This window comes from Phocoena phocoena, chromosome 9, assembly GCF_963924675.1.
Source record: "Phocoena phocoena chromosome 9, mPhoPho1.1, whole genome shotgun sequence".
NCBI lineage: Eukaryota > Metazoa > Chordata > Mammalia > Artiodactyla > Phocoenidae > Phocoena > Phocoena phocoena.
The window spans coordinates 37,299,400-37,319,651 of NC_089227.1; the positions used below are offsets into that span (position 1 = coordinate 37,299,400).

At 35.0% G+C, this 20,252-nt stretch overlaps 1 protein-coding gene across 3 annotated transcripts in view; it reads left to right on the forward strand.

Moving 5' to 3' along the window:
* Positions 1-17,446, forward strand: part of CRPPA (CDP-L-ribitol pyrophosphorylase A) — a 296,085-nt gene extending 278,639 nt beyond the window's left edge. For all 3 annotated transcript variants that reach the window (XM_065884349.1, XM_065884350.1, XM_065884351.1), the window contains one exon: positions 17,342-17,446. In XM_065884349.1, the coding sequence (XP_065740421.1) occupies positions 17,342-17,446 (105 nt within the window). The remainder of the gene's footprint in view (positions 1-17,341) is intronic.
* Positions 17,447-20,252: the final 2,806 nt, after the last annotated feature.

The following is a 20,252-nucleotide window of genomic DNA, read 5'->3' on the forward strand; positions in this document are numbered from 1 at the left end:
AAGTATATTAAAATATAGTATTAATCAATCATATTTACAATCTTCCCATAACTCCCTTTTTTGGATTAATAAGCCTATTATAAGCAGACAGACTAATATTATGAGATATTAAAAACTCCACACTATCTTGTGTTCTCTGAAAAGTGTGCCTAGTTAGGGGGAAGAGGGAAATTAGGAGTTCAGGATTAACATATACACACTACTGTATATAAAATAGATAAACAACAAGGACCTACTGTGTGCACAGTGGAACTATACTCAATATCTTGTAATAACCTCTAATGGAAAAGAATCTGAAAAGGAATATATACATATGTATGACTAATCACTTTGCTGTATACCTGAAACTAGCACAACATTGTAAATTAACTATATGTCAATTTTTTTAATGGTTAAAAAATGTTTTTAAATAGGAAATAAAAAATAAAATGTGCCTAGTCAAAACCAAGGAATTGTTTACTCTTTGATTAAACATTTGTATTTTGTTTCCCTCACAAAACATCCACTTTATTCCTTCTAAACAGCACATAACTAGTTGAAAGCAAAAAGATAACATGCTATAAACGGATGTACAAGAAATTTTTACCTCAGAAGGAACATAATGATTGTAAATTACGATGTCCCTTCAGTGTTGATTATTGAGACCATGAAGAACAAAACCCAAGGCTTCTTCCATAATAATTAGAAAAACCTCCCCAAGCTTTCAGTCCCTGAAATTCACAATGCTTATTTTTATAAATGAGACATACAATATCCAGAAGAATGTCACTGTAAGCTACGGTCTTCTTAAGTAATCTCTCTGTGTGCTTTTATTTTTGTTTTGTTTTTGTCCTGCTGTGATGTGAACTTATTTCCGAGTAAAATGCTTGAATCCAAACAAAAAAAATCTGAGCAGGCTAGATTTTTTAGTGTAAGTTTTCCTTTCATTTATCAAGTCACAGAAATAAATAGTTCATTCTTTGAGAGGATTATATTTCCTATAAGAATGATGTACATAATTACTTATAAGAACTTCCTATCATTGAACTTGCGTTTACTTTTAAATGTCTTTTAATATATTCCTATAAAGATTATCAATCATTTTTGCTTATATGATTTAGTGTTCACCCTATAGCAGTGTCTCTTGCTGTTTTCATTGGACATGTATATAATCCAGACAGACATTTTCTTTCTTGTAATTATTACTCCTCTCTGCTAGTATTTTAATTATTTATAGCCATCAGGCATTTATTTATCTTTTAAAGGCCTTCCAATCCCAATCAGAATGAATAAACAATTAAAAGGAAGAAAGATTTTGTAGGTTTTCTTTTCCTTTTGATCGTGTGTGTTCTATATAACACTTAAATTATTCTTTATGAAATTAGTATATCCAGGAAACTGGAGAATTATGCCTTAGGCTGGGTGAATGGAAAACATGTTAGTGCTTCCTTTGTAAGGTTTCCAGAGTGCCACAGGAGATTTCTAATGTGCTGCTTATTTGTGTTCTCCCCAAATCTTTTTCAGTGTATTATAATGCTGGAGAAATAAAATGTTGCCTACCCTTTTCTATGTTCTACACCTCACTGAAAACATGTCAGCACAGAAAGCAAACGTTCATCATGTCTCAATATAAAACAGATCCTGCCAGGGATCATGCCAAACCCAACCAACCATGACGGTCAAATCAATGTATGTTTTGGTTTAAACTTTAATTTTTGCCTTTGCTTTAGCAATTTGACTCTGATATATGTTGTTCCCTATGGCTTATCATTTTATGGCGTGATAGTTACTGAAATTGACAAGGCTTTCTGCTTACCTTTGCAATGTATATGTGTGACAGCATAAACTATAAGAGAAAGTGACGTTTGACTCAATAAATATTTGTGTTATGTCCCCTACATCTGTTTTACAGAACTCCTTTTTTATTCCTCCATCAATATTCACTGAAAAATGCTGGCTTCTACCTTTTGTCTGGACGTCACAAATTCCGGAATCAGTGTTTCAATTTCCAAGTTAGACTTTTTATTGTTATTGACCCAAGAGATTTAATTCTCTCATCAGTTTACATTCACATCATAAAACATAAATTAATTTGGTTGTTTTTATTTATTTACTTATTTTGCTGTTTTGGGGGCTGGGCATGCATACCATGCTGTGTGTTACACCACACGTCCAACTTATTGCTGCTGAGTCATTAAAAAACTGCAGGAGGGATTATATTTTTAAGTTGATATTAAACTGAGCAAAAAAATTAATGGGTCTAAAGTTTAGTCATTCAGAAGCATGTTTTCTTGGATGAGATTATCCCTAAAGTTGTTAAGTGCTTGGACTCTCTATATTCTGATCCTGATTTCAAGTCTGTATTTTTCAGTCATTATCTGTGTGACTTTGGACAAGTTACTCAAGCTGCCTTGGTTTTAAATTTCTAGTTAATGGAATTTACCTCATAGGATGTGTGATATTTTCTTTGCTTTTTTTCCCCCTAGTGGTTTTGTAAGGTGATATCCTGTTTCATACTACTACTGATTGTTTTTTGAGTTTTATATGCATATCTACTTTTCCTCTTGCTTGTTAACTTAAAATCATTGATGATTTAATAAATATTGGCTTGACTGTGTAAAATAAGAAATTCAGTATGACTTTCAGCCCTCTTCATATTCCAACATTTTGTGATGTAGTTTACATATTTTTTAAAAAACCTTGTCTTTGAAGAATAATTATTAAAGCATTGCTTTGCTTTATAATCCATTGAAATAATTATCCTTCTCTCTGTATAACTGAGTGGTTTTTTTTCTATAACAATCTGTAAATATTGATGGACAAATAGGTATCATTTTCTTCTTTATGACCCTTTTATCTCAGGTTCTGTAAATATCACACTCCTGATTTCTTCCTACAAAGTATGTCTGCTCCTTCTCAGACTCTTTGCCAGCTTCTTTACTTCTCGTAGATGCCTAAATGCTGCAGATTCTTAGAGCACTGTCCTGTGTGATCCCCCAGAATTCTCACCCACTCATATGGTTTTAAATACCCTTCATTTGAAAATGGCTATTTTCTGTGTTCTGTACTCATAACTGCTTATTGGATATTTTGTCTTGGATGTCTCCCTCAAATCTCAGATTTATCCAAAATGGAGTTTGTAATTTCCCCCAATATCCAAAAGTGCTTCTGGCAAAGGAAACTTTTTATAACTTTTGTAGTGACCCTCTATCTGTAATATTGCTTTCTGTCTTAAAGTCTGTATTTTTATAGTGAATATACTGAATACAGTGAACCGAGCTTTCTTTGGGTGAGTGCCTCTCTGATCTACCCTTCTCAGTCACTTGACCCTCAGCCTTTTGTGTCCTTGTATTTTATGTGTAGCTATTATAAAGGCCATGTAGCTGTGTTTAGTTTTTAATCCAACATGACAATCTTTGTGTTTTTACCCATGGGCTTAGTTAGTCATTTACATTTATTCAAATTTTAAGAAGTATTTGGAGTAGTTATTATAAGGTTATTATAAGACTTATAAGGTTATAAGTCTCACCTTATTTTCTGCTTTCTGTGTGTTCTACTTTTCTCATGTTTTTTCTTAACTGTTTAATTTTTTTGTTTTTCATTAGTTTTTTTCTCTGTTATTAATCTTGAAATTTTTGAAACAATTTCAGGCTTACAAAATATTTCAAAAATAGTACGTTACCTTTTTTTCTTAAGACACTTCTTGTTTTAGATTTGTATACTCATTTTAAAGCTACTTTATATTCCATGCCTTCCTGACTTATTAGATTGTCTTTCTGAAATTATCTTTCTTCCACCTAAGGTACATCCCTTAGTGCCAGAGTATTTTTAGGAATAAAATTTTACGTTTTGTTTATCTGAGGGAGCCCATCTTCTGTTTTCATTATTGATAAATAATGTTTGTGGGTAGGAGGTATAAGCATTTTAAGTTGATAGGTTTTTTTTGGAGGGAGTTAGGGTTTTTTTTGGTTTTTTTTGGCTTTTTTTCTTAGCAGTTTGCAGATATGCCAGTGTGTTCTTGCCACCATTATTGCTGTGAGAAAAAGTGTTGTCAAGGTAACTGTTGGTCCTCTGTTGGTTTGTTCTCTCTAGTTGCTTTAGGATCATGTCTTTATGTTTAGTGTTCCATGGTTTCCCTGAAATTTGTCTACTTGTTGAGTTTCCTTTTTATCCACTTCAGAATTCATTGGGTTTACTTTATGAATGAATTCCTGTGTGCTATAAATTCTGGACTTTTTAAAGCAATATTATTTTTCCCCCTTGTCTCTATCCTCCCTTTCTGGGATTCTGATTAAATATATATTAAACGTTCTTATCATGTCTGCCAAATCTCTTAACCTCTTTATATTTCCCATATCTTGTCTTCTCTAATATGAATTCTGAGTGATTTCTTCAATTCAGTTTCAGTAATTTTCTTTTCAGCTGTGTCTAATCTGTTGTTTGATCCATCCTTTGAGGCTTTTTTTGGTTTAAATTTGTAATGTTTTTTATTTGTAAAAGTTGTATTTCTTATTTTTCAAGTCTGTTCTTGTTTAAGAGACTGCTCATTTCTGTGGATCCATCTTTGTTTATTTAGAATTTTTTTACATAGGTTCAAATTATTTTGTGCCTAGAAATTCTAATGCTGGTTTCATTTTGATACTAAACTGGTTTGTTGTTTTCTTCATAACTTGTTATTGTGAATGCATATATGTGTTTGTCTGACTTGCCCACCTATGTATTCCATTAAGGGAAAAAAACATCTCTCTATTCATATCTTAATATATAACTTACATCCTGGTATCAGGTAAGTTCCTGAAATACAGTCATTGAAAGGAGTCTTGTTCTTATTTTTTTCCTCATTTATTTCGTTATTGAATACGTTAACTTTTTAAGTACTCCTTTTTTTTTTTTAAAAAAAAGAAAGACTCTGCTAATGGGTATGCTTTCAGAGCCCTTGCATATCCCACAATGTCTGCTTTTTTGTCCTTCTTACAGTCAGCCAGGATTCCTAGGTAACCATCTTTTCTGTAGATCCCATTTTCTTGGGGTATTTAATATTTCAGAGAAGTTACACATCAGCCATTCTTACCTATTGAAAATAATCTGTATTGCCTGATGGAGCCTGTTGAATTTTTATCTTTAAATTTGAAAGTATCATCAGAATATGGCTTCTTTTGGGGGGGGTTCTTTCACTAATTTTGCAAGGGTCTAAATGATACCTGTGTCTCTGCAGACACTGGTCTTTCTTCAACTCAGGGAATTTTCTTCTACATATTTATAATGACTTCTGTATTATCTGTGTTTTCTCCCCAAGTTTCCCTTATACAGTTTGGTTCTTTAATTAATGTCTTGACTCTCTTCTCATTATTTTAAGTCTTTTATTCTTCTGAGTTCTAGAGATTTTCAAGTCTGTCTTCCATTTATTAAGTCAAATTTATATAGAATAGGTAGGTTGTATACCACTTCCAATGAGATATTTAATTAAAATACATTTACTTAATATCTACATGAATCTCTAGAGACATAAAATTATTCCTACTTTGTTCCCACTTCTATGTTCAAAGTATACTCTTTTTTTTTTTTTTTAAACATCTTTATTGGGGTATAATTGCTTTACAATGGTGTGTTAGTCTCTGCTTTATAACAAAGTGAATCAGCCATACATATACATATGTTCCCATATGTCTTCCCTCTTGCGTCTCCCTCCCTCCCACTCTCCCCATCCCACCCCTCCAGGCTGTCACAAAGCACCGAGCTAATATCCCTGAGCCTTGCGGCTGCTTCCCCCAAGCTATCTACCTTACTACGTTTGTTAGTGTGTATATGTCCATGACTCTCTCTCGCCCTGTCAAAACTCACCCTTCCCCCTCCCCATATCCTCAAGTCCGTTCTCCAGTAGGTCTGCATCTTTATTCCTGTCTTACCCCTAGGTTCTTCATGACATTTTTTTTTCCTTAAATTCCATATATATGTGTTAGCATACGGTATTTGTCTTTTTCTTTCTGACTTACTTCACTCTGTATGACAGACTCTAGGTCTATCCATCTCATTACAAATAGCTCAATTTCATTTCTTTTTAAGGCTGAGTAATATTCCATTGTGTATGTGTGCCACATCTTCTTTATCCATTCATCCGATGATGGGCGCTTAGGTTGTTTCCATCTCCGGGCTATTGTAAATAGAGCTGCAATGAACATTTTGGTACGTGACTCTTTTTGAATTTTGGTTTTCTCAGGGTATATGCCCAGTAGTGGGATTGCTGGGTCATATGGTAATTCTATTTGTAGTTTTTTAAGGAACCTCCATACTGTTCTCCATAGTGGCTGAACCAATTCACATTCCCACCAGCAGTGCAAGAGTGTCCCCTTTTCTCCACACCCTCTCCAGCATTTATTGTTTCTAGATTTTTTGATGATGGCCATAAAGTATACTCTTGAATCTTGTTTTCACTTAGCAACATCATTTCAGAGAAATATAGTTAATTCTAATGATTCCAGAAGGTTCTTTCCACCTAGAAAATTGTTTCACATATCTGCTGATTTTTATCTACCTTCTTATTAGGAAGAAACCCTATAGGTAATCTTCTACCATGTGTCCTTCTCCATGAAAAAGAACTCTGCTCTTCATTGTGGGAGGGAGCTTTCTCAGGCTAATATTCTGCTAGTTAAGACACTTAAAAATTGGCACCATTCTGGTCAGGATAGAACTCTTCTTGTAAGTTGCAATTGAATATCTTCTTCTTGGAAGGAAATAGACTTTTTAATACAATGGTAAATATTTTTCTGTGGAAATGTGAGATGAAAACTTTGAATACTAACTATTTACCCATCTAACCAATATTTAAGAGTCTAATGGTCATTAACCAGACATCTTTTTCTTTTTTAACTGCTCAAAACTATTTCAATAGTAATTCCCCCCTTTGCACACACACACATGCTGCTACCAAGAAGTTATGTTTGAATTTGGCCTACTTTAGTTATCTTTCCTTGATTTAAGTTTGTAAGTTTGAATCTAAATTTTATGGGAAAAATTCAACCAATCTTTATGCTCTAAGAGAAATTATCAGTACATCATTTTTCTACTAACGCCTGGGCCATCCACTCAAGAAGATACTCTTCTGAATAATCTTTCTGTCCACCCTATCTTTTCTCACCCATTGTGGAAACAGGACTCATTGCCTACCAACACCTGGTATACAGATTTTCTGCTTATGCAACCACCTCAAATAAGAGAATGCCTGCCTCATTGTCTGCCTTTATCCTTCTGACTTGGGTATATTAGTGTAAATTTATCAGTGTCCCTACACTTATCTCTGAGACCAGGCTTTCTTTCATAGGAGAGGAATCATGTAGCATAAATTTCTAGTTTTTCACACCTTTTCAGTTTCCAAGTATAGATACAAGTTTTTCTCTTATTTTTGTTTTTAGGGGGTTATTTCTATGATATATCCTTTATCTAAAAACATCGATGCTTCAAAGCTGTCTTAATAGTTATATATAAAGCCAGATCTTTATAGAAGTAACTAGCAGATTAATCTGGTTAGTTTACTGAGTACCTACTATAGGTATAGTACTTTATTTGATTTTAGAATTTAATTTGGGAGAGTTGCCTTTTACTGTCTACAATTTAGCTAAGAAAATGGGATCTATACGTATGCAAACCTAACAAGACTGTAAGAGATTGTGAGGCAAACTATGATAATGCAAATTACTGATGTGTACTAAAGTAAATGATTTCATAAGAGGAAGTCATCACAGCCAGGTATTTGAAAATTGATGTGAATTAGAAAGACAATTATTGGGAAACCATTTTACTGGAGAAGAGAAAACAGTGATTATACCAGTATGGCCACAGAAGTGGATTCTGTATAGTAAAGGAGTGGAAACTGGCCAGAAGGATTGATTAGGTTGACTGTGCATAGTCCTGAATGCTAAGATGGAGTTTGTGCTGCAAGTAATGTGGGTTTGACACAATGAAAATGGTTGTTCTAGTGAGATTAGAACAGTAGCCATGGGCAGAGAGAAGTAACCAGTTAAGACATCCTTGAGGAATCTAGGTACAGGATGGTAAGGATGTAGACTGAGAGTGGTCAGAGTATAGCTGGTGAGGGATGTCACAGTAGAAAACTAACAGGACTTGGTAACTGTTGGATAAGTTGTATAGGATCAAAACATTTTTGCTAATTAAAAGAGACATTGTGTATGAGACAGAGTTTTCAACTTTATTAAGTGGGAGAATTGATATTATGAATGATGTAAGAAAATAAAGTATGACAGTGTGACAAGTCCCAGATCTAGAAATAACTGACACTATAATGACATGCGAGTTCTCAAGCCAGATGTCTGGTGCTTTTGGCTGCCCAGGTTTTACCCCACTGCACTCTGGCTCTGAGAGCTGCATAGTTTGGGTCTTTCCTAATCTTTAGTCTGTGTTCTTATTCAGCAGAGTGACAGTGCTGCCCCCTCAGGGTTTCTTGACCAATTCTTTCTTCTTAATTATCTTGTTTCACAAATATTTACTGAGAACCTTCAGTACGTGCAAGACCTTGTGCTAGGCATGGAGAATAAAGGAGACGAAAAGTGCTGTGTGGTACTTCCGTTAGTAAGTAAAGTCAAGTGCATTTTAACTAGTATTTTGTTGTCGAGGTTTTCAGGAGACATTTGTTTCACTCAAATGATCAAGAGGCAAATACTTTGCATTTGGAGAGGACTCTTGTTTTTCACAAACTATTAGTAAGTGACTGCTTTTTTCCTGCTGTTTTGGAAATTTACAAATAATGAACTTTATTTTTCATCTCCACTAGGGGACAGTGTGTTACCATTAGATTTTTTTTTTGCTTCCATATCAGCAAAATGTATACAGAAAGGAAATTTAGCCTCTAATTATTTTGATACGATATTAATAACCTTACAAATGTAACAAAACTTAAAATGTTTCTAAAGTATACAGCTTAGGATTTTTGTATATCGTATGTGTTATGGATGGATAGATATATGGCCATATATAGATACAGGTTTTATTTGTTTAGAGTGATTGAAATTTTGTGGCATTTAGATAATTTTTGCATGAGTCCACCAAAACAAGGATGCGTGGCAGAAAGATATTAATACCAAAGTATACGGAAATTGAATTTCAGGACAGTTTTGTAATTCATGGAACTTGAATTAGGCTTTCGGTATGGAATTTGCTGAGGCAATGTAATGTTTACCCTTCCAAAAGATCTCTGTAATCTCTTGAGACATCTAAAGCCTAAATAATACATTTATACATATATTTTAAATTTATAGATTTTCTTTTAAGAGAGTACATTGTGTTCTTTAGGAATGATGTGTATGGAAGATGAAAATCTCAAAAGATTTCCGTTTAGGTTGTCTATAAAGATTTGGAGAACAGTGATGTCATAGCTTTTCCTGCCATTCTTTGAGACAAGATCCTACAAACTCCACATAAATTTGATTCTAATAGCATACCATAAATTTGTTTATACCTCTTTAATTCAAGTACTGATATCTGTGTAGTACAATGATAGGGTTTAATGTTTTGAAATATACCTTTTAAAAAGTTCTTCAAGGTTTGCCAAAACTGGGTATAGTTTTGCCAAAAGTTGTCCTTTGAGAAAACTGAAAGCGACAGTGGATCAGTAAGGAATTCTGAGGATATGACATTACAGAAAATTGACCACTTGTACACTTGCAAGGTGCTACTTCTTCGTCATTTACTTCTGAAACTGCAGGCGTTACTTGTTCAATTTGTGAGGTTGATGGTGAGGAGCAGGGAAAAAAGCTGCTATGAATAATGGAGGTGCCATTTCATTCCCAATCTTCTGTGAAAGTAAAGAAATCCATTTTCCCTGATTTCCAAAGAGCTTGCCAAAGGCTTAGAGGTCCCATGAGAATTTTTTCATCGAGACTTCACTACTCTATGGAAGATGATAGATAGAACCACGGGAAAGAAACCTACCATCAACCAAAAAAAAAAAAATAATAATTATATATATATATATATATATCTCATACAAAAAACCTAAAGTACAGGATTCCATTGACAAGACTTAATTACTCTAGAGTAATTTTAAAATTATGTTTTTAAAAGATAATGGTAATAGAACTTTTGTGCATCTTTTTTTTTTTTTTTAAATAAACTTATTTATTGGCTGTGTTGGCTCTTCCTTGCTGCGCGGGAGCTACTCTTCTTTGCCGTGCACGGGCTTCTCATCGCGGTGGCTTCTCTTGTTGCGTAGCACGGGCTCTAGGCACACGGGCTTCAGTAGTTGTGGCTCACAGGCTCAGTAGTTGTGGCGAACTGGCTTCATTGCTCCGTGGCCTGTGGGATCTTCCCGGACCAGGGATGGAACCCGTGTCCCCTTGCATTGGCAGACAGATTCTTAACCACTGAGTCACCAGGGAAGCCCCGATCTAAGCATAGGATATTTCATCCTAATCTTGAAATTACAAAGTGGTAGAGAAATAGCTAAATATGATAAGTTTAAAACCCATGGTGAATTCTAATCCTAAATAATTCAGTTCAAGGATATAAAAAATTTTAAATAGCAATTTTATATTGATTTTTTAAAATATTCTTCCTGATATTTAAAAAATCCAACTGTAAGAAACCCTTCAAAATCTCAATGAGCAACTGTTAACATGCTAAATAAAATTAAGTACACATTTTTTGTTATTACTTTTAGCTTAACTTCCATGATATCTTTCTTAACCTCTAAATCAGCAAAAAGCTATAACTTTGTGAATTATTAATATGATTCTTTTGGAAATCTTTTATTGAAAATTGCAATATTCAACAAAAATGTTTACTTTGTACAGATTTTGAAGTTTTTGGTGGGGATAGATATTCTCTGGAAATCTAGACAATTATGAAGTACTGATTTTATGAGATAACAAATCAAATTTAGTCCCTGACTTTAAAGTCTTGAAACTAAGTTTTAAAATAACTTATTTTTCTTATTAGAATAAAGTGTGTTTATTATGAAAATTTTGAAAATATAGCAAAACATAAAGATGAAATAAAAATAGCCATAAATCTGTCACCCAAAAATAACTCTTGTTAACATTTTGATATTTTCCTTCCCAGTAATTTAAGAAACCTGATTACTACATCCTTTTTTTTTTTTTTTTACCTTTAGGACCAGTTTCTAGTTTATAATACAGCTGTAACCAAGAAAAAGAGTGAATGTTGTATTTTAAAGCTAGAAGTTATATTTTTATTTTTTTATGAGAAGATAGAGTGCAATTTTTATTGTTTTTCAAAAATTTGACATTGTTCTCAAGTGAACAGAACAGTAAGATAACAAGTAATTACTGTCTGAAGCCTAGCCATGGATGTTGCTAGAGTTACAGATAGTAAGTAAACTGCTGATAAATTTAATTTGGGTGCTTTTTTCTTAATTTTTTATTGTGAAAATTTGGGTACCCACTCTTCTTACAATAGCTTTATCACATTGATATGTCACTCTAAGGATCAGCCATTTCTTGTCCCAAATTATTTCTTGTTCATCCTGGACTCTATAGTATTTTCTTCCTCTTTCTCTCATCATTTGGTTCTGTCTCCCTGAGGATAATACCTGTCTCATGTGATCTTACCATGCTCTGAATTCCCTTGTTCTCTCATGTGCAGCTGTAGCAATATTACCTACAGTCTAGTCCTGTACATATATTTGTACATTACATCACATTGGTTTTCTAGGGATGGGGTTAACATTTTTCAAATTTTTTGTTTGTTTCATGGAGTAAATATTCCCAGATGACATGGCTGCTGACATAACCCATATGTAGTTTTCTAAATGTTCCAAGCAGGTTTCTTGGTGATGGTGGTAGGGTGTGTCAGTAGATAAGGAATAGGGAAATGGAATAGTAATGTGATTACAAGGTATGAGATGATTATGGTAGTAATTCACCATTTTTCTCTCTTGCTTCAGTTTGGATATTTTTTTACTTCATTTCAGGGTCACTGTTATTGTCTCTGGCTCTTCCCATCTCATATGAAATCAATTAATTCTTAATTTCAAGTATTATATTGTAAAATTGTAAAAATTTTTTTTTTTTTTTTTTTTTTTTTTGCGGTACGCGGGCCTCTCACTGTCGTGGCCTCTCCCATTGCGGAGCACAGGCTCCGGACGCACAGGCTCAGCGGCCATGGCTCACGGGCTCAGCCGCTCCGCGGCATGTGGAATCTTGCCGGACCAGGGTGTGAACCCATGTCCCCTGCATCGGCAGGCGGACTCTCAACCATTGCGCCACCAGGGAAGCCTAAAAATAGTTTTTTTATTTGAGATTCCAATTCTATGTTAAAATTTCCCAGTTTTCATCAACGTTTCCTTCTCTTCCTCTATTTTTTAAATATATTAATCTTATTTTGAAATCCTTGCAGGGTAATTCCAATATATGGATCATTTCTGGGTCTGTTTAAATTGATTTTTTTTTTGCTCTTGTTTATGGGTAGTCTATTTATTTATTTATTTATTTATTTATTTTTGCAGCTTTGTGTTCTTTACTTGTCAAGTAATATTTTATTGTATGCCATCTGTTACTTACAAAGCATTATAAAAGCTCTAGTTTATTTTAGCTTCCTCCAAAGAATATTAAAATTTGTTCTGGCAAGCATGTGTGTTACTGGGAAATCAACTGGCTCTTCTGGATCTTGTAAAGCTTTGTTAGGGCAGTTCTAGTTCAGTTTTGTCTTTATTCCTAGGTTATAGGCATGGTCTTCACCAAGGTCTCCTTGTTCCAGCCTACCTCACATCTAATCTTCTAAGTGCAGTGCACCTTCTAAAATCTCTGCTCATTGCTCCAGCTTCCCAGAAATTATTCTCTGCTAGGCCCCATGGAGTCTACCTGTGCAAGTGCCGATTAGGAATTGGCCAAATAGGGGGAATTTTCAGCAGAATTTTAGGACTTCTTTGCAACTCTCCCGTCGCAGGGATGTTTTTCGCGCAATCTGAGCCACCTTTGTCAACTTTAAATTGTAATCTCTGTCTTTTATATCCAGAGAGACCATCATTCACTTGGACTCTATTTCTCTTCTTTATAGTTTCGAAAAATTCTCTCAACAAGACATCTGAGATGAATGGTCTCTGCTTTCAAGGACTGTAGATATGCATTGGTTACTGTCTTAGATCGGCAAACAACATTTTTACATAGAGTTTACCAGATTTAATGGTTATGTATGGTGAGTAGGTGTTATCAGCTACTGTTGTGGCTGAAACAGTACCCCCCGTAAAAATGATAATTCTAACAGCTGTTATTATAGAATATTTGTTAGGTATCTGTGATTTACATGTCTTACCTGGTTTAGTCCCTACAGAAAAATCTATAAAGTAGATAATATTGTTACCCCAGTTTTAGATGAAAAACGCAGAACTATAAAACTTTGATAATTTGCTCAAAGATATCTGACAGTTGTGAAGGCTAGTATTTGAATACCAGCAATCTGACTCTAGAGCCTGATTAAACACATCTTTTCTTGAAAAATAATACACTTTGTGTTTTAGATTCACAGAAGAATTGAGAGGATGGTACAGAGTTCCCTTGTGCCCTTTGTGCACTTTCCCCTATTATTAACAACTAAGCCATAGTTTATGCAGATTGCCTTGGTTTTACCGAAATTTTTTTTTTATCCCAGGATACCACATTACCTTTAGTTGTCATGTCTCCTTAGGAGACAACTGTCATGTCTCCACAGTTGGCTGTGACAGCTTCTCAGACTAACCTTGTTTTTTTATGAACTTGATAATTTTGAGGAGTGCTGGTCAGATATATTGTAGTATGTCCCTCTATTGGAGTTTGTCTGATGTTTTTTCTCATGACTAGACTGGCGTTATGGGTTTTGAGGAGGGAGACCACAGAGGTCAATACCATTTCATGATAGCATATCAAGAGTGTATACCATCAACGTGATTTTTCAGTGTTCATGTTGACCTTGCTCACGTAGTTTTAACACTAAACATTTTTATTATATAATATTTGGAGCACACAAAGGAATGTATGCATATACATGTGCATAAATATGGATGATTGATAATAAAACGACCACCTGGAATGCCCCTCCACTCCCTATCTCCATCAAGGATTGAAAACACTGTTTTGCAAATCCACATTCAGCAGGAAATGCTTTTTAAAGATTTATTTCCTTGCATTTTTTACTTACGTTATCAATACTTTTATAGAGGTATGGAATTTTGAAATGAGTTTGAAATCCATAAATTATTTGTCTATCTAATTTTTGTACATACTAGAATTTTCTTAGTATATGTATGTCTCACCATCTTGTTTAAATCAGCTCTTAAAATTCCATATTTTTCAAAGATGGAATGATTGAGGTCAGGCAGAGAGGGAAAACAAATATTTAGTGGAATAACGTAGGTTCTTCTCACTGAATTCGAGTCTTTCCAAATGATGCCTATAAAAAATTGCCAAAGTAATCTTTAAAAGAACAATCTTACTTAAATTTGTTAGTAGCTAAAGATATGTAAGTTGTGGAGTAATCAAAATGAGCATGGAAGATTTATTCCAAGATAGAGAAAAGTGATTTTTCTAGCCCTAGGATCTTAAACAGGTTTTCCCCCTTCATTTCTTTGTTACCATGCTGCTTTCATTATAAGTGTAAACTGGTTTCAAAGAGGCTATACAGATAGCCTTTTCCTGTTTATTTTTGAATGGGAAACCTTAATTATCATCATCTGTTGTATATCTCATTTTAATGAGACTTGGGAGTAGATGTGTATCATACCCTGCAACATTGTAATTAATTAATTATTGAGTGACAAATACATACCTATAGTTGGTTTGTGTTTTATTCAGTTTTAGAATACTATTTCTGTATTTATAAATGGTGTGTCATGAATGATATCTGCTCCTACATAAGTGAATCAGATTTTAAGCTCAAACATATTTGGCTTTTAAATGATTTGTTAATGTGATTTGATATTCTGAAAACCGGTACAGCATTTGAAATCCGTTATTGAAATGTCATTAAAACTCACTCACGAGAGGCAAAGTAGCCACCATACAGCCCCTGTGCATCTTCCCCAGTTCCACCTCTTAGAACACAATCAGGGAAACTGACGGGAAAGAATAGTTTAAGCAGAGGTGATCTCTTACTACCATCATCATAGATGAGAAACCCAGGCCTGGGCTAGTGGAGGCGTGGTGGTAGTGGGAAGGCTTCGATAAGATAATATTCTTCTTTGTACTGTTGCCAGACTTCTGGCTAAATATGTAAATAGGAGTAAACAAAGTAACCAAATAGTGGTCATTGTTAACAAATGAGGCAGACTGAAAGGGTGAACATATGTCTATCATTGTCAACCCTCCTTTGCTTTGAATTTGTTATAATGTATGGAGGGCAACCATGTGTTAGGCATTGAACTAAGTTTTTTATATTCAAAGGTAAAATATTCTCTACATCAAGAAACTGATCATCTGGTGGAATAGATGGCCAGCTGAAAAGACTATAAGAATTCAGTGTGCTAGAGGAATTCATAGCTATGGAAGCGTATAGATTCACCTCACTCAAATTGGGTTGAAGAACAGCAGTCAAGGGAGATTTCAGGAGTCACTGATAACTGAGTTGAACCTCAGAGTAACTAGGGTAAGCTAGGCCAGGAGAGGGAGTGAGACAGCTTTTCTGGCAAAGGGATTAGCTGGTGCAAAGGGATGAAACCTTGAAAAATGGCTTGATTGGGCAATCTTTTTTTTTTGGCGGGGGGGGGGGCAGTACGCGGGCCTCTCACTGCTGTGGCCTCTCCCGTCGCGGAGCACAGGACGTGCAGGCTCAGCGGCCATGGCTCACGGGCCCAGCCGCTCCGCGGCATATGGGATCCTCCCGGACCGGGGCACGAACCCGTGTCCCCTGCATCGGCAGGCGGACTCTCAACCACTGCGCCACCAGGGAAGCCCAGATTGGGCAATCTTAAACAGTTCTACATGGCTTGGAGAACTGAGTGATTTTAAGGGAATGGTAAGAAGAGGCTGGAAGGATAAAAGACCTTCCAGGTAAAGGGTTAATACTTGATCCTGAAGTTTAAATATAGCCTTCAAAAGATTTTATGCAGGATAATGATGTGATCAGATTTTTATTATTTAAAATCAGTATTTTCATTGCTGTGTGGGAAATAGGATAGAAGAGGACAGACTTCAGAGAGACTATGAGATTGTTTCGGTAATTCAGGGCCAGAGGTATTATGCTGGCAGTGGCAGTTTGAGTGGAGTATATGGATTCAAGAAACGTTAAGGAGGTAGAAACAGTGGGTCCCAGTGATGTACTGAATGTTGGGATAAGGCATTATGGACAATGCCGAAGTGTAGAAATTGGTTACCAGATCCCTCTTTTTGAACCTAGCACAATTCATAACCCAAGGATTTAACATATTAACTGTTTCCTCTTTCATTTTCCCTTCATATTATCATCCCCTCATACCTTCAAGAAGCCTAAATAATTAGAAAAAACAGAATTTCCTAGGGAAATATGATTTCAAAGGGAAAATCACATTTTAGCGACTTGTGAAATAACTCTTTTCACAAATCTGCCTGATCTTTACTTCAAAAACAAGCAGGTTTTTTGTTTTGTTTTCTTCCTCCACACCAGTACTCACAGTTTATAACAAAGTCTGTTGTTGAAGAACCCTCAGGAAAAAAAAAAGGTGAAGAGAAGGCTTGTATCATCAAAGAAATATTCACACTGAAGTGAAGAGCCAAAGTTGGTCTTCAATATTGGATTAAGGGAAAATAATCTTTTGTTTCATATTATTAGCTTTTGAAATTGTGTCATTGCTTCTTTTGGTACTTTCAGCAGATATTTTTTCTATACTGAAAGTGCTTATAAAAGCATTTCTCCTTTATTTGGGACAATGGCTGTGGTCTGAGTTCTATGCAGTGCTGAGCCCAAAGAATAGCAAGCCTTGCAAAGTGTCTCCTCGAACACATAGAAACAGAGTCTGTGATTGTGGTTGCCAGGGGCTAAGGAGTAGAGGAAATGGGGAGATGTTGGTTAAAGGATACAAACTTCCATTTATAAGATGGGTAAGTTCTGAGAATTTAATGTACAGATGGTGACTATAGTTAACAGTACTGTATTGTATACTTCAAAGTTCCTGAAAGAGTAGATCTTAAACGTTCTCACCCCCCTTCCAAAAAATGGTAACTATATGAGATGATGAGTGTGATAACTAACCCTACTTTAGTAATAATTTTGCTGTATATATGTATATCACATCATCACATTGTACACCTTAAACTTATACAATGTATTTATGTTTATAAAGTTTTTAAAAAATAATTTTTTTAAAAAGAAAAGTAGGTCCTTATTAAATTTAATGTGTTGATACCTTTTCTTTCTAAAATAATTATTGTTTTATCTTTTCTTTCAGGATGAACAGAAGCTACAGGAAAGTTTAAGGCAAGGTGCCACCATTATTGCTGCCTTAATCAAAGAAAGAAATTCCGGACTCATTGGTCAACTACTGGTAGCATAAAGAACATGAAGAAAATTACCTACTGTGTTCTTAGAAACATTTACCTAAGTATCTCTTTTGTGCTTCTCTCCGAATTGTATATGGTAGAATGTTTAAGTTGTATTTTATGTCTTTTATAATTTGGAGGATGTGATGCTTAGGTGAACTTGAAAACTTTTTATGCATGTCAAATATAAATTGCTTAAACCGGAAAAGAACAGATAAGTGGAAAATAATAGCCTTCACATAAAGAATGTGTGCCTTTTCACAAAGGCATGAAAGATAAAATAGAAATAATGATGAGTCAGCTAATTCTCCAAGGAATGAGAATTTAGGAAATGTCAACTATTATCTCTCTGTTAATTAGTAAATCACACTATAATGAAACTAATAAATAAGATTAATGAGTATTGTTAATTCTAACATTATCCTCTCTCCATGGGTTATTTTGAATTGCATTCCAATTTTTCACACCTTAAAAAAAAAAGAGGAGATAGCAGTGAACTCTGGTTTGAGTATCTGTACCATTAGCCTCACATTACCCTAGATCTCTAAAGGAGATGTAATCTCCTGCTTTTCTAATGTTTTAAAATTGTATGTTTTCCTTGGTTTATGAAATATAGTTTTGACTTACATTATTTTTAAAGGCTTCTGATTTTTCTGAATAACTTTAAAAGAAGACTGGAAAGCTTCATGAAAGTGAAGTTATTTTGGTCAATCTTAAGTTAGTCTTCTTCTAAAAGGAAGAGAGTTCATTGCACATAAAATAATTTTCTTTTGATACGGATAACTGCTGCCTTTTTAAATCGAGTTCTTATTCTTTCAAATTTCCACTGGTATATACATCTTAAATATTGATGATTTGTCCCTCACCTTATATTTTACAGTTTTGTCAATCCAGTCATTAGAGATGCCTTTTATTCTATATATACACTTCATAACAACACATAGATCAGATTATGCCAGGGCTTAGGCTGCACGTGGGAACTATAAAAATTGCATGAAATGTTTTCAGTTAAAGACAGACTATGAGGGCTTCCCTGGTGGCGCAGCGGTTGAGAGTCCGCCTGCCGATGCAGGGGACACGGGTTCGTGCCCCGGTCCGGGAAGATCCCACATGCCGCGGAGCGGCTGGGCCCGTCAGCCATGGCCGCTGAGCCTGCGCGTCCGGAGCCTGTGCTCCACAACAGGAGAAGCCAGAACGGTGAGAGGCCCGTGTAAGACAAAAAAAAAAAAAAAAAAGATAGACTATGAAATATCTACCTTGTGCAGTCTCTTCTTAACATGTTGGGTGATTTTGCCTTCATTTCTCAAGTATCCATAATAGTAGGAGAGTTTATATTTTACATTTAAATAATACTGAGTAGAATATAGAGGAAATGAAGTAATTATTGCAATTCATTCTCCTAAATGAAATGTGTTGTTTGAATGAATGTAGGCTTAGATCTCAATTCCTGGGCTCGCCACTTTTTCTCTTTCTCTAGGGATGTTAAGAAATATAAAATAAATCATTTAATTAAAAATCTTGAGGGTGGAAATATAAGGGCAGTGTGTGGATTTTGTTTAGAATGTCTGTTGTCGTTAAGGCAGGTTGGCTACGTTGTAAAAGGCCATAGGTGTGCGTTTTGACATCTTCAGGTGGAAATGTTTTAAGAATTTGAGAAGTGCTCATAAAGGCAAAAGGGGAAAAGTTACGAAGATTTTAAGGAGAAAATCAGTGCCTTTAGGTACGTGATGGGAAACTAGGCAGTCTCTGGCACAAGCATCACTGAATCTATTGAGTGCTGACTGAGTTACCTTAGATTTCAACAGAAGGGAATATTATACCAGACAAGAATTTATCTTGGGACAGTTAGTATGCCTTTACCCTAGGCAATTGTAAACATTTAGTGTTATGAGATTTAGTTAATAAAATATTAAGATGACGATGTCTGAAATCATCATCATCATCATTATGGCATTTAATTTTTTTCTTTATAGTTTACACAGTGATTCACAGCATTGAAAATAATTTAAAGAAATCTCCTCACATCCTTTACAGTTTAGATGGAAATTGAGGCTCAGGGATCCTCACTACCTTCTCCAAAGACACATGTTAAACTCAGGACCACTGGGAATAAGTTTTAAGCTCATTTCCTCTATAACAATGATTGCAGGCAAAGGACATCCAACAGAGAGGCCTTGGGAAATGAGCCAGAGGCTCTGAATGAGCGTTGGAGGAATGGACGAGGAGGGACAGATCAGTCCAGTGACCTGAGGAAAGTCCTGAAGCTTTTGGCTTTCCAACCATCTTTCCAACATACAGAAATTGTAGCTAAGGATAAAGGGGATGAAGAGAATTATTGGCCAGGAGGGAAAGATAAATTAGTTGTTTCTGTTATTTTTTAAGAGATCCAGAGGCAACTTTACAGTTATATATTCATCTCCACTTTGGGAAACTTAATTACTTTCATGAAAACTGTCCATTTTCACTTTACTTTTCAAAATCCCTTTAAAAATTGTACTAAGTATGCCTGAGGGTTGCTGAAATTGCTTTCTACCTGTGCAAATTTTGTGGAAAGGCTGTTTTCTTTTTAAATGTATGCTACTTAATTACATGCAATTTAAAGTTAACCTTTTTAGGAAGTTAACACAGTGCGATCGGTAGTTTGATTAATGACATATTGGTAAGAAGTAGTATTTTTTTTTTTCATGAAAGTGCTCAATTTGAGAGATGACTTCTTGTAAATAGACTCATCTACAGATGAAAGTCAGACCCCTCTATTCTACCAAGACCTCAGACCCCTATATTCTACCGAGAGCCATTCTTAATGTGGTCACTTTCAGC